Below are 26,821 nucleotides of genomic sequence, written 5' to 3'. Positions count from 1 at the left end.
GCAAAAACCGGAATGCAACACTGGATCCAGACATGACTTAAAATATTAGAAATCAGAATTCCTTTATTAATCCTCCTTTATTAATGAGCTTATAATATAACTTTTACAACCCTGTTCTGAAAACAGGATCAAGAATGAATAAACTAATCTTACCTAAATAACTTTCAGATAAGATTAGACAAATGTATAAAGAATGATTAAAAAAAACCCCAGACATACACCAGTTATCTCTCTTCATATCACAGTCTGATATCATATGTTAAGTTAACTAGAGTCTCTGAATTTCCCATTTGAGTAAATGGCCATGTAAAGGCGTTTCCTCTGTTACAGACTGGCACCCTTTCTTGATCTGGTGCAGGCACCAGCAGACCCTGTACAGGATATTGTGGGTAGAGATTTTGAATTATTGAAACAGTCATTTGATGCTGTTGGTATTTAACTCACCTGGATGTCCCACACAATGTTTCAGGAGCTTGAAGGAGATTCATGGACCACTTGGCCAGCAGTCACCTTGGGAGGCAGGTACTGAACATGTTCAAGGCTTAAATTTAGCCAACTTTGTTTATCCGGGGCTTCCTCACCTGTTAAAGGCTATCTCTCACAGATAGAGGACTATAAGACAAGGGGGGACTGTAAGGGTGCATTCACACCAACAGATACTGGAGTGATTAAAACGCTCTAGGATTTGTTTGTTCGGATATTCCGCCTCGTTTGGGCGGTGTGAATACGCAAACGAAGCCTAGAGCAGATCAAACAGGCAAATACTAGAGCTGATGTTTTTGCCAGACTCTGAGCGTTTCTAATCACAGCCTAGAGCTATTAGGAGCACCATGAACACAACTGCTCTCAGAGCGGATCAAACAGAGGAAGTATTGGCGATGATGTAGAGCGCACAGTATTGTGGGTGCTCAGGAGAGCCTGTGATGGTGCAAAACAGGGCTTTAAAACCACCAAAAGCATGGCAACTTGTTGCTGCTCCATTGTTGAATGTTATGAAACAACCAATGGAGAAGAAATACGTTTCTGCGCACTCTTTAACACTCACTTTTACCCATTGTTGAGAGCCTCTTCTTCAGGTTCTCATGTAACTGCACCAGAGGCTGTTAAGAGCGGATCAGAAGTTGCACTCTGAATGCAAACCAGGCCAAACCAAGGTGATCAATGTATCACCTGTCCTCCGCACCCTTAGAGATTGGCAGCAGGACTGCTTTGGTAAAGAAAGACTCAATCAAATCTGAGGGTATAACACAGGATACACCTTAAGCAGGTTACCAGTCCATCACATGAACTCATAGATTACCTTAGTTCTTGTAAATGTAGATCTGTTAATCAACTTATTAGTGGGAGGAAACTAGAGAAAACCAGTGCAAAAAAACTACACAAACACTGGGATCAGGGCTGTTTTAATTTTTTTCTTTTTTCTTTAAAGGGTCCATGTTAAGCTAAATTAACTTTTCTGTGCTTTAAACATGATAAAGTGCTATTAGGGCTTCACACACATGTCCAAAGTGTTTTTTTCATTGATTCCCTCAATCATTAGTTAGAGGGTGATTTGCTCCTTTCTTACTGCAGGGTGACCCCAAACACCTCGCTACAATTTGATGACGCGTTCCCACTTTGATGACGAATTTGACGCAGCACTGAGCTGGAGAAGCCACGCTTCCAGGAAGCTCTCTGCCATGATTGACATGTAAACAGACACGCCCACGAAGGTGAGCATTTCAGCGTCCTTCGCACAGTGCTATGTATGTATCGGCGAAAGCCCCGCCCCCCATGCTCTGTCTTGTGTTTATAAAGCAGCATGAGTTCGGCTACGGAGTGGGTGGGAGGAGGGAGTGCCGTCCTCTGGCCCTATGTCACCGTGCGGGGAGAAGGAAGTCAGTGTCCCGTCTATAGACACGCCCACTCATGAATATGCATAAGTAAGCCACAAATCAGCCTGTTTGTGTAGATTTGCTCAGAAAGTGATTTTTCAGAGACTAAAACTCTGGAAAACAGGCGAGTTTGGGAAAATAAACCTCAAATACTATATTTTTGGGGTTCTTAGAACAAATGGAGATGGTGAAAAATAGCATGATATGGAACCTTTAAATTTAAATTCATTACATAGAAATGTTTGCTAATCTCAGTCCTTTGGATTCACACATTTCATTTATTGTTTCAATCATGCTGAAGGACAACAAAGACATACATCACAGACACTGGGGTTAGTACAATTATCATGTACTAGGCGTAGTAAGTGGTGCAATAATATACAGTTATTAAAGAGCAACGTGCAGCTAGTCTGCGCAGCAGCAAAAGCATGACTGCAGTGGGCTGTGAGCAGCTTTACAGGCGGCGAGAGGCGGCTGAGTGGCTCAGCAGGGCTGTGTGTATGTAGGCCGTGTTCTGAATGTTATTTCCTTGAAGTCATCAGACCTACGCTCCCCCATCAGGGAAAGGCTCTTATGATAAGTGGCAGCCATGAAATATGCACAGCCTGTTGTAACTGCCTGCCTCGCTTCACAGCGCACACACCACTAACCCCCCCCTACCCATCCTTTCCTCCATACCACTGTCCCTTTCTAATACATTTCCAATTTTCCATCCATATCCATTCAATGCTTTTCTCTTCCTCTCCCTCATCAGAATCCCTCTTTCCCAGATGCTCTAACACCCTCCCCATCGTCACTGTTCATCGCTCTAATCTCAGAGTTTTACGTATTTAGTTCGGATCTCCTGTCATTCATTACCTTTGCAGGCCTAACACCAGTTCTCCATCTCATGGCAGCAGTACTTATTGGATGTTTAAATCAAAGTGAACATATGAATTGATAAAACATCACATTTTCAAAAAAACACAAACTCAACCACTGCAGATTGAAGCGTCACACAGCCGTCACAGCTCGACACACATTAAAAACTTCCTTTATCATTTCATTTAAAATTCTTTATTTTGCGCATGTCTACTCTTCTTAGAAATACAAAAAGAAAATATTTGGCACATGAAAAGCAAAGTGAAAAGCATGTTTTTTTTTGGTGATATATATGCATTATTCACACACACAGTGCACATGACAGTAGATTAGATAATATATTTGAAGCACTGTTTATACAGAAAAGCACAGAATTCTCCCCCCCCAAAAAATATTCTAAAAGCATTTTAAAATTCAAAGTACTTTTTTTCATGCATCTCCAGAAAGTAAAAAAAAAAAAAAAACCCACACCAGCCCTGCTATAAACCCTTCCTTTATTTTCCCTAACAATACTGACCACATGTAAAGTTATACGTGTGCATTAACTTTTGACACTAATAAATAGAAGGGTAAATATAGGGAAATGTATTGCTGCTAAAGACAGTGAGAGACTTAAAATACTGATACTGGGAAAACAACACAAACAACAGACACAGCTTTGGTTAATGTCAGCAAACATTTCAAAATAAAATCCCTCCGATATTCACTATGACATTTTGAACAATAAGTAATGGCGAATGGCTTAAAAACTCAAAAACAAAGAAGTCAGAGCACAACAGAGATCATATTTAGCTAAACAGCTAATTTCAGTGCATGACTAGCCCTGTGTAGCATGAGTTATAAGAGTATCCTCCATGAGAACACCTTGATTTACAACCGTTATTCAGTGGCTTTAAATAACTCCTGCTTGGAATTATGATGGGTGCAAAGTGACAGACGTAATCTGACCAATATCTACAGTGATCGATGTAAACCTTAATTGTGCAGCTTGGTTATCTGCGCTGAAGTCCATCGATGAGAGATGGGCAAATATTTCTACGATGACAGTACTACAATGTCTAATGAATTAGAGGTGTACCTTTACCAGTAAAAATAAAAGTTTTGGAAAGCTTGTAAAATAGATTGAATGCTTGGATCCAATTATTGGAAGATTTATTGAATGAATAATCAAATGTAAAATCACCACTTTAACTAAGTTTATTTTATCTAAAAGTGATCGAAACCAAAACGTAAGAAGACCTGAAATTCCTACTGGAACACACAACAGATTTCTTTAAGTGTAGATATTGCTGAATATAACACTAATCCACCTTATTAATAGCGCACATATTCTCCTGCACACATTTTTGGCATTAATTCAGCGTTAGCATTTCACAGAACTGTTTTCAGTGTAAATAGAGGTAAATTCTTATGCCAGTCTTTCTTTCTGGAGATAATAAATGCAGGAAAAACACAATCTTGTATTTTTAGACTCTATGGCTGCTATTAAAGGTGCAGTCTGCAAATTTTATAAAAGTGACTCATATTTGCTAAAGCTGTCACGATGTAAGAATAGCTTTACATGAAACTAGTAGTTTGTGTGAAAAAAAACAGACTCATTGAGTCCCCCCAACTGCTCCTGCAGCCTTTGGCAGATTGCCAGAAAGCAAAAAGAGCCAATCAGAGTCATGATTGTGTTTGATGGACTGTCTGACAGCTGTTGCTAGACCACCACCTTTTTTACAGTGTATGGTCTGGAGGAGTAGAAAATGGAATTAGCAACTTTTCTGCTTGAAAGGTAATTACTGCTGCTTGATTTACATCATGTTTGATTTGTAATTGTTACACTAGAACTCTGTAGTGCATGTGTTGTTCGTGTGGGCTGCTGTAAGTGACACTGTGTTGTTGCTGCTGCTGCTGAGGTGTGTGCACCATGACAGAGAGAAGCGCTGCAGTAATATGCTTTTAACAGAGCATGTTATATTACTGTGATGTTACTGTCGGGCTAACGTTAGCTTGTTAGCTCCTCTGAGGGAGGGACTTTGGAAAGTTTGGAGGCAGGGCAAGAGAGCAGCAGGGAGGGAGGGATCTGAAAGTTGCGAACTGCACCTTTAATGATATACCGGTATATACGATCAGTCTACAGCTGAAATCCTGTCGCTGAAGAACCAACTTCTGAATATATTGTATAAAGTAATAAAAATATGACTAGTGTCACATAATTTGAGCAATCTCTTTTTCATGTACGGTTTTCATTAATGCTACATGTTAGCTTCCTCTCAGGTTGTCACTACACCCATAAACACCACCACAGGTGAGTTGACTGGATTATTGATGGAAGATCAGTCAAGCATAGGTACAGTGTACATTTTAGAACATCCTCAAGTCTTAGAGGTATCAGGAAAAACTCTTCCATCTATCAAACCTAACTGACTCACGTCTCAGCAAAACCTCCATCAAACCAAATGCTGTCAGGCTTCAAAATAAAAGTCGTCAGCCTGAACTACATGACGCTTTGAAGAAACTGGAAATACACAACGTCATCAATCTGTGCTGCTTCGGATATAAGAGTAAGTTGAAAGTTGTTATTTTCTATTTATTTTTAAAGGTTAATATATACCAACGTTGAACTTAACTATGTATTTATTAATCAAAACAGTACGTTGATATATCTTAACTCTTAAAAAAAAAAAGTGAAAGAACAGCATTTCAACTTACTTCTTCACGTGTACTTCCGGTTCCTTCAAAATAAAGCGCCATGTCGTGTTTTACGGACTGAGGCCGTTGAGTCTGATGACTTTTAATTTGAAGCCTGAGATCATGTCATTTGACGGCAGGGATGGAGTCAATTAGAATTGTAATCACGTAATTGGTAATCAATTACAATTACAACACAATTATAATTGTAACTGAAAAAAATCTGTTGCATTGAAATGAATTGGAATTTAATTCAGATAATTGATTTTGTAGTTGTATAGAAATGATGTCAAAATTATCATTTAGAATTGAATTCAACACAAACCTGGGGAACCATGTTACAGTTCTATGGCTTACACATGATTATTGTTAACATGATTAGAATATATTTTAGAAGTTTAGCCATCACTTCTCTTCAGGATTATCTTACCATATATAAATATATATAAATCGAGGGCATACGGACGTAAAAATGGTTCAGACACCCACACCAAAAATATTATTACCAATATTTTGATGGATTAGTTAGGCTATTAAGGTAACCAAGAGGAGAAAAACAAATTAGATGATTTTATTGTGTATTTTACAGTTGATTTATTACATGGGTCATAATTAACCCGTTATCATAAGAGATGCTAACAGGACAACACAATAGGAAGGTTAAGTTTAATGGAATTAATTATTAAAGGCTCAGTAATTGTGATTAAGTGAATTTGAACTTTAGTAATTGAGAAAGTAGTTGTAATTGACTTTTAAGGGAAAAAAAAAAAAAAAAAAATTGTAATTTTAAAATGTAATTGACCCCAACCCTGTTTGATGGCGTTTCATTAGATGGACGTTTTCCTCACACCTGATACCTCACTCTGAGACCTGAAAATGTCCTAAAATGTACACCGTACTCAGGTCGTCACGACACAGGTATTTTGTCTTGACTGAATTATTGATGGAAGATCAGCCAAGCAGAGGTCGTGCAATGCGCTTACTAATAAGGTAAATACATACCAATATATTTAACTCATCTGCTTTGTATGTAACAGTCTTTAAATAGAATTGAATCAGTGTCTGTTTTAACAGGATGGTAATTCTTAGCACACGAGCAGAAGGTTGTGTGAGACAATCACAGTGAGAAAAGCTGCAAATCCTAATTCCATAAAATGGCTATGCTTCTATATGTTACAAAGACAGGGTGGTGAGGTTTGACGCCCAGAGAAGGGAGAAGTTAGCAGGTGTTGAGGACGCAGGGATCACATGTGACACCAGATAAGGATCTAATTAGCTTTCAACGTTGCACGTTTTAACCCAAGCTTTGCTTTCTATCTCATGACGACTAGCATTTAGCTTCTTTTTGGCGACGGCTGGAGGTTACACCCTTATCAATCATCCTAACACTGTTTGATTTTAGCATCACTGCTGCTAACATAAGCCTGGGCGAGAGGCTGGGAGGATGACACGGACACAAACACAAATGTGAATTCATTCACACATGCACACGCACACACACAGTGTAAACAAACACAATCAGGTGTTGGGATCATGCTTTTGTAAAAAAAAAAAAAAAAACACTGAAACTCAGCTAGTCTTTTTCAGTGCTAAAGTACAAGACATTCAGAGTATAAGAAATAACTTAATCTACCTGTTCACTGACCTTCCCAACAGCATTTTACACCACAGTGATAGATTGGCTTAGCTATATTTGGTAAAACAATATTCCTTGAGATCAGGTACTAAAATGCAGTCGGGAGAGCAGGTACCAGAAAGAATTCTTGATATTGAAATTCATGCACATAATGTCAAAAAACTCTGGTTTTTCAGCTATGGATAAACATACAGACAAATATTAAGAAGCAAATGAGGAAATACAGGCTGAAGCTAAAAGTGTCATATTATTTGCAACATGATTTAAAAAACAAAAAACAAAAATAAATCACAGTTTCCACAATTAAAAGCCATAATATGAACTGCTGAAGCTAAGTTGCACAGGCTGTGGTTTATACAATGTTCCACATGAAGGTTTAACATTTTCAATAAAATTGAGAAGAAGAGAGAGAATGTACTGGTTTATAACCCAATGTGTCCAGAGAGAGTGCAGTGTCCAATTTGACAAAATAAAAAATACCATATCCTGTGAGTGTTCCTTTCATTCTTGAGTTTGAGTGTCTGGGTGTACATTACATAATGGAAAAGTATTTAAACGCTCCTCCAAGACAGTGGGTGGCAGCATGGAGCACAGAAGGTTAAAGGGCTCAAACTCATGACAAAATAAAGATTGAATATTGAGAAAACATAAGAAAAGAATACTTAAAGGGGTCCTCCACTGTTTTTACAAACGTCGCCTAAAATCTTAGAAATGTCCTCATTAGAAGATCTATGCCTAAGAAAACGCATTATTTTGCACCATATTTGTTTTATTAACTTTTAAAAATGGGACTACTTTACGATTTTAAAACCTGTATTCCGTCATCTTGAAATCACGTGAGTGAAGACGTCACACACACCCATTTGCCTGTAAAAATCCCATTGTTTTCTAATGGAGTGAAGCATTCAGTCTGCTCTTTAGATCATTTAGCAGCTTTTTCGGTCAAAATTCCATTGTGTGCCGCTTTTGGTTGCTCTAAATAATCAGGAGAAGTGAAAAATGTCGATGTAAACCTCTTTTGTTTACTATGATTGCAGGGGGCGACAGTTCCAAATCTGTGGTTTCGTAGTAGACAATGAAGCAGAGAAGAAGAGCTCTCCAAAAGGCTGGCATACACTTTTGGCCCATTTTGAGCCAATTTTTGACTCGTGTTTCTATTTCTGGGCTTGGGACGAGTCTCTGCTAAATCGCGTGTCGTGCATCGTGTAGTATACATGGGGTCACAAGAAGTGATTAACATCTCACTATCAGCAATCGTATGGTCGTAAGGAAATCAAACATGTTTGAAATCCAGTCGCTTCTCGTGAGGGTATCTCACAGTTGAAGCAGCGCCACAAACCGGCACACTGCGCATGAGTAAACACAGTGGGACCGCTGTAAAATTGACGGACTGTACTGCCTACGTCTGTCCAGCCAACTCCTGGTCCATCGCATCGCCGTCTTTTCTTTTTTAAAGCTCTTTTTGTCCAAATTTGCAAGTGTCTCTCCACTTCAGGGTTCTTCTTCTTCGTCTGTTTTAATGGCAACGCTTCAGAGTTCTTCTTCTAATTTGTATGTTGCATTTCCGGAAACAAGACCCCGACGTGTCGTCTATAGACGTACAGTGTGAGCAGTCAGATCGGGTCAGAGTGTCGGTCCGTACAGTGTGAGAACATGCATCGTGAGCTGCGCACATTCGGGCTCTGCACATGAGTCGCACAGTTTAAGCTGGAGCTGAGTGCAACGATTCAAAAAATCGCACAGTGTATCGCAGCCTTAAGGGACCTTTACTCTTCCTTAAATGGTACTCAGCTGATGCTCTGGTGACTGAAGTTAGCGAGTAAATCACGGACTGTTGAAGGACTGACACCCAAAAGGACTTCTATCCTCAGGGTTTGTGCATCCTTTGGCAGAATACAGGCTTAAAATGGTGAAGTAGTCCCATTTTTAAAAGTTAAAAATACAAATATGATGCAAAATAATGCGTTTTGTTAGGCATAGATCTTCTAATGAGGATATTTCAAAGGTTTTCCGAAAACAGTGGCGGATCCTTTTAAGACAACTACATGTAACTTTTTTTAGTGCAGTGTCTTACATTACAATCCCAGTTTCCAAAAATACTTAACAAAACAACACCTTAGACTTCATCTGATTATTGACTTCTCCCTTTAGCACTGACTCATTCCCAGTGTTGGAGGAGTGTGAACTAGGAAGTTTGTGGTGAATCAGCTGTTAGTTTCTACTATCTACTCAATCATGCAACACATTACTGGAGTTTGAGTGATAAGCCTGGCAATGATAGCACTAAAATAAAGACAAAATGTATTGATAATAATAGAATTTAGTCAAAATCCATTGAGCCCAACTTCTCACTTTCAAATGTATGGCTGGATGCTACAGTGCATGCACTCCATATTTAACTCCCCCGCAGCAGAGTGAACTAATCTGTGTTGTAGGTACTGATCTGGTTTTGAAGGATGGTTTCATGGCCGTACCAATTCAAATCTTTTGTCAGTGTACTGTATGTGTGTGGTTGTGATGGTGTGTGTGTGTGTGTGTGTGTGTGTGTGTGTGTGTGTGTGCAGGAGCAGAGATCAAGCCTGCTCTGCAGCAGGGCTAGGAGCAGCCGACCCTGGGAACTCCGGGTTGATAAAGGAGAAACCCTGGAACTCGTCTTGGTCCAAGTTCTGAATCACTTCCTCGTCAGGAGGCGTCAGCACCGGCGCGTGGCGTGTGAAAAAACGGTCAAAGTTCTCAGCTTCCCGTCCGCACTGTTAAGGAGGGCGGGAGGAGGGATGGGGTGGAACGGGGGAGGGGGGGGGGGGGGGGTTGGAGCAGGGATGTGCAGGAATGAATGGATTGTAGGTGGAGAGGAGAACAAAAGAAGGGGAATGGCAGGTTGAACCAAGGTGTGAGATGAGCATCATTTGAATGTGGTTTCAACTATTAGAACAAGTGTCAGGGACTGGGGAGTGCTTGATTTAACCCTCCACTCGCCAGGATGGTTTCCACCACAGGTGTCAGAGGAAATTAATTAAGCACACCTCGGGTTTGTTTGGCTTGTTCAAATATTTGAAGCATTTTCAACACAAATCTTAAACACAAGTTTACTGAAGTCTCAAACACCCTGCAGTGCACTGTGATATGTGAGGCCTGTGAAAGGAACTTCACTCTGTTGAGCTCACTTTCACCAAAACTGTAACGTTATGAATATAGGTGTAGTTAATGTCTTGTGGACCAAAACCCATATCTGGATATATTTAATATTAATCTTGATACTTTTAACTCATTAATCTCCTTAACAGAAATACAATTCTGGATTATATTTGCTGATGCAAAATGCCACACAGGCATATTTATTAACAAACAGCAGCACAATATGTGCCACGTTGGGCTTTATGTCTTCTAAGGGACAGCACGTGTGAGTGAGTTCTGTAGTGTGGCTTGTTTAGGGGAAGGTCTGTGTTAGGACACACTCAGTGATCCATCTAACTGTGCTTTTCATGCTGTTCTGAGAAGTAGTAAAAGCAGCCACTCCTAAAACAAGTATTTAAATACAAAATCACCTATGAAATAAAAATATATTGTTAAAGACGATATTGGAATTTTCTATATTGCCAAAATAGAAATCTCGATATATTGCTCAGCACTACTTTGGTGTGAAGGTTTTTTGTACGTTAATAAATTAAGTTTTACGAATATCTCATAGTTGCACATGTTCCTATTGTCAAGTATGTAAGAATTACCATGAAATGCATCTATATTTTTCAATAAGTTTTGTTCTTTACTAGCTTGCAATTTGTAGCTTTTGCACAGATTGTAGCTTCAACACTAGTCAATGAGTTTGCATGTTCTCCCTGTTCCTCTTTGCCTCATAATGGTCAAACTAGCCTTTTGTTTTGTTGGCGTGATTTGGATAAACACAATTATAGCAATGTCTCAGCCTGCCTCAGGCACTTACAATGGAATATCTGCTAAATCATTTTAACAATAAAAAAAAACTGTTGTTTCTTTTGGGGAAAAATTCCAACTGAGTTTCTCTACTTTTTCCTTTTTTTATATTATTATATTATATTATTGCATGCCAGTATTTTTTTTACCGTGACTTGTCTGGAACATATCCAGCTGCACTAAGTAAACTGAGATAAGCTCCAGCATCCACAATCTTTAAAATATTAAGCATGATGGATGCCAGTACTAACCTACAGGAGCTTGTTTGTGGATATCACCATTGAATATGGATTACAATTTTATGAATTGAAAGCAGCTGTCTGTATAGTGTGAGGTCAATTACAATGATGAAATACGTCATTGTTTATCCAAGTTTACGCAATTTAAATTTTTTGACTATCACATAATCCCTAAAAATGAAGGAATAATAATACAAAAAAGAAAAGCTCCTGTGAGGAGGATAATTATGAACCTTAAAAAAACATTTTCCCACCAGTGTTTCTGGTAGAGATTTCAGGCTGAGCCGTTCTCTCCATCACAGCACTGAGCTTTAATTAATGCAACAAGGATTCGGTGTCCTCTGACAACATCACCCAGAGGAGAACTACAAACTCATTAAATCCCTGTAACTCAGAAAACCAAATGAATTTACGCCTGTCTGTTTATAGTTTGGGGAAATATATGGGAAAAATACACTGGGGTCAAAGAGTATTAACAGATAATTACTTTCATTTGCTGTAACCTGTGTGGAGGAGCCAGATAGAAGGAATTAAGTCATATATAGGAATTATAAAGCAGATCACATCTTCATTTCATGAATAAGAGGTCAGTATTCTGTAAATATCATTCAGTTTTGGTAAAAACTTTTCATTTGTTGTGGGACAAACTACAATGTAAAATCAGTGGCTGCTGTGACAGAGGTTTTTTTTTTTTTTTTTTTACAGTGCACTACAGAACAGATTTGATTTGAGACTCAGCCCCAGAGCATGCAAGTAAACAGAAACATACAAAAAAACTGAGAGGACAAATTAAAACGTGAGGGTGGAAGGACAGACGGGTCGGTTTGTGGCTGCAGATAAACAGATGAACAACGTGGATGTAGAGAGAGGTCGCAGAGAGAAGCTGCAGCATAAAGGACGAACGAATGGTCACACAGGTATATTTCTAAAACAATGCTCAATGATAAAAGCATGAACAATCATTATGAGGTGAATGAATGATAAACCATTTTGAATTTGGCTTTCTGTTTCCAGTCAGAAGTTCCTGTGTCCAGCAAACACAGGAACGTTCTGCAAACGTACCGCACGAAAAAACCAGGAACTGTGATGAAGATACCTTCAGGCCAATGTGAGTATTTCCCTTCTATCGACAACATTAGAGAGAGTCAAACATTCATCACTGCAGCCAGTCATACAGAGAAAGAGCCACACAGCAATCGAAGAAAGTACAGGAAGGAAGTCATTCCAAGCCCTCTTTAACCCTCCTATTATCCTTGGGGTCAATTTGACCCCATTTAATGTTTATCATAAAAAAAAAAAAAAAATAGTTTACTTTTTTTTTGCCTAATATTTCATGATATACAGTGGGGCAAAAAATTATTTAGTCAGCCACCAATTTTGTAAGTTATCCCACTTAAAAAGATGAGAGAGGCCTGTATTTTGCATCATAGGTATACCACAACTATGAGAGACAAAATTAGAAAAAAAAGATCCAGAAAATAACATTGTAGGATTTTTAATGAATTTATTTGCAAATTACGGTGGAAAATAAGTATTTGGTCAGTCACAAAATTTGATCTCAATACTTTGTAATGTACCCTTTGTTGGCAAAGACAGAGGTCAAACATTTTCTGTAAGTCTTCACACACTGTTTCTGGTATTTTAGCCCATTCCTTCATGCAGATCTCCTCTAGAGCAGTGAAGTTTTGACGCTGTCGCTGGGCAACACAGACTTTCAACTCCCTCCAAAGATTTTCTGTGGGGTTGAGATCTGGAGACTGGCTAGGCCACTCCAGGCCCTTGAAATGCTTCTTACGAAGCCACTCCTTCATTGCCCGGGCGGTGTGTCATTGTCGTGCTGAAAGACCTTGCTGATGGGAGGAGGTTTTCACTCAAAATCTCACAATAAATGGCCCCATTCATTCTTTCCTTTACACGGATCAGTAGTTCTGGTCCCTTTGCAGAGAAACAACCCCAAAGCACGATGTTACCACCCCCATGCTTTACAGTAGATATGGTGTTCTTTGGATGCAACTAAGCATTCTTTCTTAAGTCCCTGGCGGCGTAGTATGCTACTGATGGTAGCCTTTGTTACTTGGTCCCAGCTCTCTGCAGGTCATTCACAAGGTCCCCCTGTGTGGTTCTTGTGATCATTTTTACCCCACGGGGTGAGATCTTGCGTGGAGCCCCAGATCGAGGGAGATTATCAGTGGTCTTGTATGTCTTCAATTTTCTAATAATTACAACCACAGTTGATTTCTTCACACCAAGCTGCTTACCTATTGCAGATTCAGTCTTCCCAGCCTGGTGCAGGTCTACAATTTTGTTTCTGGTGTCCTTTAACAGCTCTTTGGTCTTAGCCATAGTGGAATTTGGAGTGTGACTGTTTGAGGTTGAGGACAGGTGTGTTTTATACTGATAATGAGTTCAAACAGGTGCCATTAATACACGTAATGAGTGGAGGACAGAGGAGCCTCTTAAAGAAGAAGTTACAGGATCTGTGAGAGCCAGAAATCTTGCTTGTTTGTAGGCGACCAAACCCTAACCCTAACCCTTACTGAGGGATTTACCAATTAATTCGTTAAAAATCCTACAATGTGATTTTCTGGATTTTTTTTTCTCATTTTGTCTCACATAGTTGAGGTATATCTATGATGGAAATTACAGGCATCTCTCATCTTTTTAAGTGGGAGAACCTACACAATTGGTGGCTGAATTTTTGCCCCACTGTATGTTTATGAGAGGAAAGGGGTTCATGAGAGTCATGAATGTGCACCCAAAATTAAAAAAGATTTGGATGAAAGACTTTCAAGATACACAAACTCTAAAACTGAAAGTTTGACCTGATGGTGGCGCTGCAGACAAGGGCATATCATCACCACAACTAATCCGGTTAATACTCATGGGCATTAATTTTGGATTAAAACTATTCAAGATAAATTCATTCTAATTTAAAAGGTCGGCCTGATGATGGCACCCTAATATCAAGGGGTTATTTATGTATTCAACAAATAGACAAAGTGCCTGACACAAAAACGTGGACTCTACAATCTGTGGTGAGTAGATTGGACTGAGATATTTGTGAATAGAGTGGTATCATGAGTAATGAGTAGGTGAGCATTTCAGCGTCCTTCGCGCAGTGCTATGTATGTATTTTCTACAGTCTATGTATGTACAGGTGAACGCCCCGCCCCCCACGCTCTGTCTCATGTTTATAAAGCAGCATGAGCTCGGCAACGGAGTGGGTGGGAGGAGGGCGGGCCGTCCTCTGGCCCTACTTCACCGTGCAGGGAGGAGGAAGTCAGTATGCCGTCTATAGACACGCCCATTCGTGAATACGCATAAGGAGGCCACAAATCAGCCTGTTTGTGTAGAGTTGCTCAGAAAGTGACTTTTCAGAGGCTAAAACTCTGAAAAACAGGCAAGTTTGGGAAAATAAACCACAAATACTATGTTTTTGGGGTTCTTAGAACAAATGGAGATGGGTGAAAAATAGCATGACATGGGACCTTTAAAGTTTGTTTAAAGTTTCAAAATAAAATGAGTCGATTTAAAACAATTCAAGATCAGGGAATGTGAACAGGAACAGAGCATCCTAAATGGGTGCCTGCAAACGACATTCAGGGCAGCATTAACCCACTTTAAAGGGAAGAATATTATATTTTATATTTACTTTATTTTTCCAAAAATCTGCAGCACACGTCACACAAATTTTTTTTTTTATTTAATTTTTTTAAAAACATTATACGCTAAGAAAGTGGGCTTGTAACCAAAGGGTCACTGGATGCTACAGTGTGGGGCCCTAAAGCGTCTAATCTAAAATGTAATTACAATAATTACATAACTCAGCCTCTAGATGCGTCGTGCTGGAAATAGGGGCCAAAGTCTTTGAAAAGACAAGGTCACACGTAAAGAAGAGTGTGTACGACAGGAGAGGAGAACACATGTTTGTAGCTACAGCAAAGGGTTGGGCAGAAACACACGTCAGGCCGTAATGGTGACCTACATCTATGGACTAACATACCCAAATGCATAGAGAAGCACGTTTACCGATTCAGCCCACACTACACACAAAACCCCCGTGGGACCAGAACGCTGCATTAAAACTCTACTCTGACGAACTAGCAGCTTCACGGCCCGAGGGCATGCGCTTATGTGTTGTGTACCAAATATGTACGCTTTATATCTGAGTGCTGAGTGTGTGATGACACTCTTCACATTTTCAGTCTGATCAAAGGAAATTTGTTTTAAAACAAGCTCTTTCAGCTCCTTTTTTTTTTTTTTTGCTGAAGGTGTGCATTTGTTCCTAAACCCAGAGAAACTCAGTCGAACCTGGTGAAACAAAAAAACCCTTCAAGCTCAAAGAGACTGCAATCGACGGTGCCATTGAGCGTGCACTTATAAAATAATGATCACTACAAAGTTGTTGTTGCTGTTAACAATTACCATCACAGAGCCTGTCATTTCCATCATCCCACCCCCTCCTCATCACGCTCCACACTAACGTCCTTATTTTCTAGCTTACCTGTATGTATTGTCTCAAACAGAGAAAGAGACAAAGACAGAAACTGAAACACTGAAATTGAAGAGATTAACAGACACAAAGACAAACAGGTTGTTGAAAGAAAACAGAGCAGGTGAAAAACCTTCATCCACGCAGAGATTTGAGCAAGAATTAGAGTTTCTGTACATACTCCGCATTGAGCACTTCCCCAGGTGTGACACCCATATGTAAATTTAACAAGGGCGCCTAGTCTTTGGGACAGGAAAGTCCGAGCAAGTCCAGCCGCCCTTGCTAAGCTGTGCAGGTCCATGTGAGCCCACAGCGACCCTGTCGTGTACGTGTTAGGGCTGAGTGGAGTCAGACTTACAGCTCTGGGTTTGAAAGGCGGCTGCACCTCCTTGTTCTCCACTTTCTCCCAGTCCATGTAGCGGAAGAAGCTGTGCTCTCTGATGTCGCGCTCTCCTTCAGGACCGCATCCCAGTCGCTTCGCTGGGTGCTTCGTCATCAGCTGGAAAAATCCAGAAAGGACAGTTTCTCACTGTGATTACAATATGGGAACTGTGTTGTACAAGTTTACATAGAGAGGCATATATGGTAAGTGTATATCAAACCATTCCTGTTTAGAGTTAGATTTAATTATTTTTTAAATCTAAGCTGTTCCTTTCTAATTTAAATCAAAGTGTACAATTAAAACACATAAACATGTAAAAAAAAAATACTGCAAAGAATTGCTACAGAGTAATAACCAGAGGTGAAAGTAACGGATTACAAGTACTCACGTTACTGTAAAGGAGTTGCTTTTATGGGTACTTGTACTTTTTTTGAGTATATTTCTAAATCAGTCATTTACTTGTACTTAAGTATGTTTTAAAAGAAGTAAAGACATTTATTACTGAGTAAATTATTATTATTTAGTTTAAAATGATCAGTTGACCTTGTGAAACTACAAAAAATGAAATGACCTGACAAGAATCAAATGCATCACATCATAGACGACCAATCAGATTAAACGTAATGCATGGCGCCAAAACAGCACTGAATGGAGGTGATTTTCTCAGTTTTAGAGTCATTGGTGTTATTTTATTTAAAAAAGAATTGTACATTTTATCAAAACTTTTATTTTATACAGATGCCTTTGTGAAAAATAAATTAAGTTCCAATTGTGCTCCTTTTAAAGTTTATACATGAGATGTTTACTTTATGTAAGGAACCATGGCAAGATTTATTACCATCAATAAACGTGGGGGGTGAAAGTAACGAGTAACTTTTGCTTTGAGTACTATTTGAGCTACTTTTTACTTGTATTTGAGTATTTTATGTATGACTTACTTGTACTTGTACTTGAGTACAATTTCAATGAAGTAACAGTACTTCTACTTAAGTAGATATATCTGTACTCTTTATACCTCTGGTAATAACGTAGTGATTTCCAATGTTTTTAATGCCCTACAGGTGGAATGGGACATTATTCACATAAATGTAAATAATACAGGTGATTAGATTCTGTGACATTATCTATTTATTGACTGATATTTCATCAATTTTGTCTTAATGTTAGTTTGCTGTTGAAAAGTTTACTAATCTATGACCAAAAACAATTATTTTGAGGCATTTTTCCTGTTATTCTCATACGATTTTAAACGTTATACATTCTTACTGGAATTTACTTGCTCATATTGAGCCAGTTTATGAAACAATTGTTGGGGTAAATGTTGTTAGTGTGTGTTTGGATCGGATCAGAAAGTTCTGAAAGAGTTTTTCTGTACTCAACAAACACAGTGGGTTGATCAAACATGTTAACCTTTCATTTATTCAGACATCTTTTTTCAGGAAACTGACTTTGATCTCCAGCCAACTGTCAGTCTTCCTCAGAGGCATCTAGTGGGCTAATTAGTTGATCTGCTTTTAGTTTTGATCTGTTTTATATATACCTAAATATTGTGTCACATAGCAGGTACAACCCGACCGTCTAAAACAAGTCTCACTATAATTTACGCTTTATTTGAGCTGCTGCATTGCCCTAAATCCACACTCTGTAATCATTAATGTTTCATCTCATTTGCTGCTGTCTTTTTCCCTCAGCGTTTGAAAACATGATTCACACACAAGTCTCTTTGTAAACAAACCTTGTTCTGTTTCTCTCTTGATCTCTTCCTATCGCATATTTAGTGGTGTTCATCAATCAATTGTAGAAATCTACTTGCATACATTTCCCAGTGATATATGTGACGAAATCACTGTTAGTTTGTCGGCAAATAAAATATGAATAACTGTTGTTGTTTTTTCCCCTCTTCAAATGACTGCCGGCACAATTAAGATCGCTTACAATGTCTGACCACTAAAAATCCTAAGAATGGAATCAAGGCTGGTGACGTCAGTGTCTGTAACGGTGTGTGTGTGTGTGTGTGTGTGTGTGTACTTCTCCCAGGAGCAGCAGTCATAACTCATTAGATTATAGAATAACATTTTCCAGAGGTCAGTAAACCTTACACTACGTCCACACGTATGTATCTCAGTGTGTGTGTTTGTGTGTTAAATATCTGCACATAAAAACCTTCATTAAAACAAATAGATACAATTTATCCATCAAATAATGTATATTATCGTCCTCTCTATAATCATTTATACCTGGATTCCAACCTGTAGCGCTGCATTAGCATGAATTCCTAGAACCGTACGTCCTTTCTCCAATGAGGGTTCAGTCTCAGCTGTGTGAGCTTTCATTGATCGGAATCCGAGTCAACAAGCAGCCTTGGTGTGTGTGAGGCTGAGAAATATGGACCACTCAGAGCGAACATGTAATTCAGTCAAATGCAAAGCAAACGTGAGTAATTGGCAAAAATAAAGCTGAACGTACTTCTCTATCCTAATGTAGCTACATTTACCTTATGAGAAAATGAAAAAAAACTAAAACCCTGAAGTTTTAGCAGCCTCCTTTAGCCATATCTCATTACTATTTCCATACATGTATATACATAGTTTAATATGTCAATTGTTAAGGGTTGGGGTCAATTACATTTTTAAATTACAATTCCGTATTCAAATATTCATGTTCAATTACAATTCAATTATTATTATTACGGTGACGGGCATATTTTCCCCAATTACAATTTAAAATCACAATGATTATTTTTCACCTGAAAGTCAATTAAATTACGTTTTCAATTACTAAAGTTCAATTACAATTGATTACAATTTCTGAGCCTGAAATAATGAACGCCATAAAACGTAACCTTCTTCTTGTGTTAGCTTTATGTTAGCATCTCTAATGATAATGAGTCAGTTTTGACCCATGTCTTAAATCAGCTGTAAAATACAATAAAAAATATTATCATCTTTCATCTAATTTGTTTCTCATCTATTGGTTTCCTCGCTGGGCTTCCAAATCAATGACAATATTGGTTTTAATATTTTCGGTGTAAACGTGTGAGTCAGTATACCCTTAGATTTTTATTTTATTTTTTTTTTTTATATTAAAATGATCTTAAAGAGAACTGACAGGTGGTGGGAAATGTTTATATGAAACCCTATATTTTAATGATTATTAACTACATATGTGTAAGCCATAGAACTGTAAAATGATTCCACAGGTTTGTGTTTAATTAAACTGTAATTGACAGTTTTTATAGAATTTCCATGACAATTACAAATACAAAGTCAATTATCTACACTAAGTTACAATTCAACAGCAACACATTTTCCCAATTACAATTACATCATAGTTGTAATTAATAATCAATTTACACAATTACAATAATTATAATAATTACAATTATAATTCAACGAAATTGGTTTACGATTATTGTAATTCCAACAAAACTGGAGACTAAAGACGATTCACACTATGTTAGTTTTATCGTCTCTTAAAATCAACAGGTTAGATATAATTTGTTGTTTTACGGTTTGTAATTGTGTAGCATACACATTAGAATGGTCACACACATACAACCTGTTACGGTTCATCTGTTATTTACATTCTTTCTGTTGGCTACTTTCAGCAATGACAATAAAACGTATACATTTTATAGTTTCGAGGCACACATTGTAATACTTAACACGTGTGACTCCACACATCGCTCACGTTTGTCGGCAGCGGCCATAGCAACGTTCTGTTCCTCTCGCTTTGCATTCATCAAGACGCATCTGAATCACTACTCTTTGCTGCAGAGTCAAGTCAAGTTGAAGTTATTGTGCATTTAAAGCTACAGAAGGATGAACATAGCTTGTGTGTGTGTGTGTGTGTGTTTCGTTGTTGCACAGTATTGATGTGGATGCTTGCTGGCTATAAAGCCAAAGACGGGACTGATTTCTCCTTGCTTATTCCCATGTGTTAACCAATCAGCCACATATACATCATAAACTAGACGATACCAGGAATGCAGAGCTCCACAATGTTTAATACACTTCTAAACCCCACAGTTTTCGTACTTTGCTTATACATAATTATGCAAATCATGTAACATATCTAAGGTTTGCACGGCTGCTCTGTCCACTAGAGGAAAAATGGACCAACAAATACCTTGGTAGAAACAATAATAAACTGGTTTTATACTTAAAGTCTCTTTCTTTTAATTTCATTTCATTTATCTTTTTATTAAAAAAGCAGCTATAAAAAAATATACTAAAAGGCAATAATCAATGAAAACACCATAGACCAGGGTCAGAATAATTGAATGGAAATACAAATCCAGTTAACATCCTGTACTATTTCTTTGTTCAAATGGAAATATCTTGTAGCGTTTACAAAGTGAGGATTCATGTAGTCGTCACATGTTCGCCACTTAACCAAGCAATGCTGGCGGGGCACAGTGGGAGATGAGGGGGTGGACAGAGGCGAGTGTTTCTGCTTCACTGAAAACCCACTATTGTAGCACTACAACCTAGTAATCATCACTAATACATAACGTGTGTGTGTGCACACGTGTGTGTGCTTGTATTCCTTTGGTTGTGGGTTACAAAGCTATGAGGACACTGAACATTAACACTTTTCATCGAAAGCAGGGGGTCCTAAACCATTTTCAGTTCTTTTAACAGCTGCTTCTATTCAAACCTCTAACATTAAGTAGTCATATAAGTACCTAATTTCACATAAACTTCTTCTGTCTAGTTTTGCATACTATTTTCCTTTTTTGAGTAACACAATGTTTAAATAAAAACAGTGTTACTGTAAACTGGGCTGCATGATCACATTTACACTGTGTTGTAGTTGGATTTGAAAATGAGGAATCTGCCTGAAGAGAAAAGCCAAACCCTGGCCAAAGATATATTTTCCCAGTCCCGAGCAAAAGAGCAATTCTCTTTTATACAAGGTCAATGTTATTTCTACCTCTGCCAAGGAGGTCATATTTACACTAGTGATTATTTGTTTCTTAGTCTGTTAGCAGGTTTATGTGGAAAGTACTAGTACAACATTTTAACCAAAGATAGACCTTGCACCATGGAAGATTCCATTAAATTGAAAATGGATCCGGATCATACACTGATTCTGGATCAGGTACAAAAATCTAATAAATCCCAAATCATTGGCAAAATTTCAAAAATGTATATCTTGGTTTGTAACTGACTAATCTTTATGAAATTTCAACTCAGTTATGTCGTGTTGGTACCTCAGTTACCCCACTGAGTATCATCCAGATCATCACCATTAAAATAAATAAATAAATAAAATACATTTTTTCGCCAGATAACTGCAAATATGTGGCAAAGTTGATATTTGGTGCTTGGTGGAGGTTTGCATTGGAAGGAATTCTACGTAATGCAAGGATCTCACCTGGTGAATTTAAGTTTCCTGTGGAGAATGTAATTACAAATATTAAGACAGAGAAAGAGTGAAATAATTATACAGTATCTGAAGGTGTCATTTGGCACTGGCCGGTCTAGTCTAACCATAACTTACGAAGGCTAGCTCCACCTATAAGCCTTTTAAGTGTGAGTGTGCATGCTTGTGTCTATCTAGGCATCTGTGTGTGTGTTAGAAGGTCTGTGTGGTTTGGACAGTAAACCAATGACTAAAGAATAGACAAAGAAGGAAAGATATGACTGTGGTGGTGAGTGAAATGGAAAAGCAACTAATAGAAAAAGAGCAAACAATGGTTTTAGCCATGTATAAATGTTCCTTCACAGTAGTTGTAATTATGCAGATAATTGAGATGTCCTTTATTCTTCTTTAGACCATCCACTACAGCTCTGTGGATCCTTATGCTTTACACTCCTACAAATCTTTGTCTAACTAAGGTGTGTGAGTGAAAATGATTTTAAGCAAACGGTGTAAACGGACGAGCTACTTAGGCTCAATGCACTCACCCCTTTACAGATAGCAACGGCTTCTTTGGACATGGACTTTGGATACGAGACGTGATGCTCCATGATGGACTGAAATAACTCATCCTCATCCTCACCATCAAACGGGGGCTGCAATGACATGAGTCAGGATTAGGGGAGAAAAAGTAAATTAAAAACAACTTTTTCAAAGTATTGGATTGCAAAAATGTTACTGCATCATGAATAGGGATGGGAATTGATAATCATTTAGTGATTCCAAATCCATTATTGATGCTGCTAATCAATTCTCTTATTGATTCTCATTGGGTGAGGCAATTAAATAATACAAATGGATTTGTTTGCTTTAACTCTTTATTAGATTATCTTTGTCTTTTTCATTTCCTGCAGGAATATCAGCTCTCTTTTAATCCACCAGGTATAAATTGTTTTCACTGGATAATAATATATACAAAAGTGCTATATAAAATTGATGAATTATTATTATTATTATTACAACATATGACACATTTTGGCTACAAACATTTGAGAATATTTACAGTGCTCCTTTTGAATTTGAACAACTTGATCCAAAACTAATTCAGACATAAAACAAATAATTCTTCTGTAAAAAAAAAAGAACATAATAACCAAAAGTACAGCTGCACCACTTATTGTTATGTATTTAAACGATAAAGCTTTAGTTTAGCCTTTGTTTACATTTATATACATATAAATGTACCTTCAGAGACGCCGTCCGCGTCGTTACATGTGACGTCATCAGCCGTGTGTGAACGTGTGAAAGAGGAAACTAAAGACAACGATCAGTACCAGTCCATCTCCCGTGTTTAACTACTTGTTATGAGGACATATGTTTGTTGTTTTAGGAAGAAAAGTCCGTGCAAGAAGCAACTTTTGCGCAAGAGTACAAAACCTGGAAGTGAGTAGCGCAGCAACAGAGACGCTACAAACATAGCACGAAGGGTAGCACAGCTGTGGGTGGAGGAGGTGGATTCTCCACAGTGGACAGCGAACAACTGTATGGTGGAAGGAGCTTCACTTGCTGCTAGCATTAACACAATATACAGGACCTGGAGGAGTTTATCGTTACGTATTTGCGACGTAAGAGGAACCGATAAGACAAACGATCTTAAGAATTGGATTAGATTACTGGGAACCGGTTCTCAGAAATAACCGGTTTTCGATTCCCATCCCTAATCATGAACAATTAGGAATCTCATGGGATTAAATCGTAATATCAAAAAAAGGACCAACCTGTCCAGCCAACATCTCATACAGTAAGACACCAAAGGCCCACCAGTCCACTGACTTCCCATATGGTTGATATGCTATAATCTACAACAAAAGACACAAACAAGTGCAATCTGCAGCATGAGAACAAACACGTTTCATTCTATCACCATCACACACACACACACAAACTCTTACCTCTGGAGCGATGTAGTCCGGGGTTCCACAGAAGGTCTTGGTGGTGATTCCATCATTCATATTTTCTTTACACATGCCAAAGTCTGCTATTTTGATATGTCCCTCACAGTCCAGCATGACATTATCCAGCTTCAGATCTCTGTGGAAGGGCAGAACACATGAGGAGAGATACTAGGGGGGATTTGTCCTGTTGCAACAAAATGTAAGTGAACAAAAAAGGAAGCTCTGCTATAACTTCAACTTTATTCAGAACTTTACACATAATTTACTCACCTGTTTCTTCAAAAATGTTTTGCCCTGGTTGTTAACAGTTACCATGGTTGATTTTGGTCAAGCCTAACTTGACTTACTTTGTCAGTTAATAGAGCTTCATACAATCCTTAAACTTGAAGAGGCACTGTATAAGCTGCTGTCAGGCTAAAATCGCTGGCTCGGTGGAGCGTGCAAATATGTGGAAACGAAGCAATACCTAAGCAGCAATAATGCTGCGTTCCAGGCAACTCGGAACTCTGGATTTTTGGAACTTCTACTTGAAGAAGTCCATTGGAAGGCGACGATTCACACAAACATTTATTGTTTTCATCATAAATACTATCTCAGTCAGTCATTTTCTGAGATACTTTGAAATGCTGGAACACTTTAAAGAAGGAGATGAAACATTTTAACTTGGCAATTCTGCTTTCTACATTGTTTGGAATGCAGCATTCGTCGTACTGTTATAGGACATATGTGGACTTCTGGGGGAGTGCAATTTGCACCTCTAGGTGGGCAAATCTGTTCGTAATTCTATATAGCACCCATTAAAGCGTGACTTGTTTTCCTTAAAATAAGAGGCTTAAAGTATAACAATTAGAGCCATCTGCATCTGTATAAACAGCTTACGGCGCTTCATAGAGCTCCTGTCTGTTCACTTCACTACATGTGGTGAACAGAGACGCAGATAATTTAGTTTGGCTAATATGAACTAACTAGCTACAAAGTATGGTAAAGGTGTGGAGAAAAAAAAACGTTTCTTGTGTGTATAAGGGGTGATACTGTGTTTTAAAATCTTTAAATAACCTTTGTCAAAAAAATGAAAATCTAAATTGATTCATTAGATAAAAAAAACCCATAAGAAATATTGCACGGTATTCTGAAGACTATTTCTTTTCTTGTTAACAATTAGGTCAGAGATGATGACACATTGAGAATTAAAATTAATTTAGTTTAGTGTGGTCATTAAAATCATTTGAATATATCTAGAGTGCAAATATCAGACAGGATCATTTCTGATACAGTGGTGAAAATGTTGGTTTTGTAGCCACTGTTCTGTATTCTGTGTGTGTGTGGGTGGGGCGGGGGGGGGGGGGGGGGGGGGTGGGGGGGTGGTATAAATGTTACCTGTAGATGATGCCCTTTTGATGAAGGAAAAACAAACCGATGGCGATCTCGGCTGCATAGAATCTACACGCAAACACACAAAGGGGAAACATCAACAATAATTAGGAAAAGGCTAAAAGAGAGGACAGCGAGGAAGTGGACGGATCATTTCAGAGTGTGTGTGTTCCCATAAAGGTCAGGCCTGTCTCCTCAAGGCTCGAAAGCAGCTGAAAAGATCAACAGCTGAAGTCTGGGCAGACTGACCGCACAGTCAACCATGTCTGCCTGAGAGTGCACAATCTGTGTCTATGTGTGCCGTGCATGCTAACTGTGTCACATGGCTTTTTGAAGGTGTGGAAAAAAGTGTGGAATCGCGGACCAGAATGAGAATCAGTGGGAAATCACACGACAGCAGGAAACCATCAGTGTGATGGATGCAAAACATAAGTACACTAGAAAATACATGACGCCGAGGCTGAGCCAGAGTCCAAGCCGTGATGCACAATCAAGGAGCAAAGTATTTTAATAACAGCCTGCCTGCTGCAGCTCAGGTCTTAACCAGAACAAAGAGGTCAGAGCCCATTAGTCCAGTTTTAAAGTCTTTACATTAACTCCCAGTCAGCCTCAGAATAGACTTTAAAGTTCTGCTGCAGCCTATTTGACGTGGGTCAAGTGTGTGAATGTAAAGGTTTCAACTTGTTAATAATTTAACCTTTGAAACTGTCTTTCGTTGTATGTGTTTTCAGTGGGATTACTAATTCTTCTCTGGTGAAAGAACACTTATTGTTTTAAATGACCAAGAATTCTTTATTACATCTTTATTAACACTTTACTGTCTAATTGTGGGTGTCTCTACATTTCTGTGGATATCTAATGATGATGATGATTTGATTTTTTACGGATGTGGAGCCCAGAGTTCACAGCAAACATGGTGACACTGCTTTTAGTTGTTATGCTGCAAAGAAGTGGAACAAACTACCAGCAGAGTAGACACTCCTTTTCTCTACTGCATATGACTGAGAAGGAGATTTTCATTTATATTATTGTTTTATTTATTAATTCTTTTTCTTTTTTTTTATTTCGAACAGACAACAATTTAATACCATAATAATTCAAACATACAATAATGCAAAAAATAATCCCTAAACTCCCATACACCCCATACAATACATCTTGTCCAAAAAGTTGTTTTTATCATGTTTTTACTGCTGATTTTAATGTTCTTAAATGTTTTCTGTTGCACTTTTTAATCATGTAAAGCACATTGAATTGCCTTTTGTATGAAATTCGCTATACAAATAAATATGCCTTACCTTGATAAAGAAGGCAAACCAGGCAGAGGACGGTACTGTAGTTGTTTCTCTTTAAATAAAAGACTTCCTCATGCAGCTCAATTTGCCCTTCAGCAGTGTAAACCTCTTGCCAGAGGGAAGAAACTCTAATTTTCTATAAAGTACATGAAGGGCAAACTTCTCAGCTGTCAAACACATCAGCCCGCTGTTCAACTTGACACCAGTGATCTCGCCTCGCCTTAATTATATTCTGCAGTTTCAAGGCTGTTGTATCACCCACGAAAAATGAAAAAAAAAAAAAAAAAAAAAGAACTCTTCAGAGCTGCAGGATTACTTTCATAAAAAGCTCCAACAGGCAGTGGGGGCATGTCACCCTCAGGCTGGGCTTTAATTATTATCTATTATCTATCACCTGAGTTAGTCACATCGCTGATGGCTCATTTACTGTAGCTAAAAAGCAATGTCTATTTGCGCAGTGCTGAGGTTTTTGTGTGGATGAAGGTACTTACACAGCGTGGGGTTCTTTGAACTTGCCAACCTGCTGGATCTGATACATGAGATCTCCACCATTTATGTACTCCATGACGAAATACAAACGGTCCTGTAGAGAGGAGAGAAAGGTTAGCAAAAAAAAAAGAGAGCGAGAGGTCAAAGAAAACGAGAGGTCACAAAATCAGAGAAAGGAGATTGTCCAGGGGTTAAGAAGAGATGATGAAGGAGCGATAAAAACATGCGGTCGAGAGATCATGAGCTAGAAAAAACTA

General features: G+C 38.4%; 1 protein-coding gene across 2 annotated transcripts in view; it reads right to left on the bottom strand.

The window, feature by feature from the left end:
* Positions 1-8,729: 8,729 nt before the first annotated feature.
* The window catches only part of LOC114467879 (protein kinase C beta type-like), a 104,700-nt gene continuing 86,608 nt past the window's right edge, over positions 8,730-26,821 (bottom strand). For both annotated transcript variants that reach the window (XM_028454379.1, XM_028454380.1), the window contains 7 exons: positions 26,567-26,658; positions 24,787-24,849; positions 23,407-23,545; positions 23,233-23,313; positions 22,003-22,110; positions 16,067-16,207; positions 8,730-9,797 (listed from right to left, as the gene is read on the bottom strand). In XM_028454379.1, coding sequence (XP_028310180.1) covers positions 9,621-9,797; positions 16,067-16,207; positions 22,003-22,110; positions 23,233-23,313; positions 23,407-23,545; positions 24,787-24,849; positions 26,567-26,658 — 801 coding nt within the window. In that variant the 3' untranslated portion in view covers positions 8,730-9,620. The remainder of the gene's footprint in view (positions 9,798-16,066; positions 16,208-22,002; positions 22,111-23,232; positions 23,314-23,406; positions 23,546-24,786; positions 24,850-26,566; positions 26,659-26,821) is intronic.

The sequence above is a fragment of the Gouania willdenowi genome, chromosome 8, assembly GCF_900634775.1.
Source record: "Gouania willdenowi chromosome 8, fGouWil2.1, whole genome shotgun sequence".
NCBI classification, from domain to species: Eukaryota; Metazoa; Chordata; class Actinopteri; order Blenniiformes; family Gobiesocidae; genus Gouania; species Gouania willdenowi.
The sequence above is the reverse complement of the archived record's forward strand: the minus strand, read 5'-3'. Positions and strand labels throughout refer to the sequence as shown.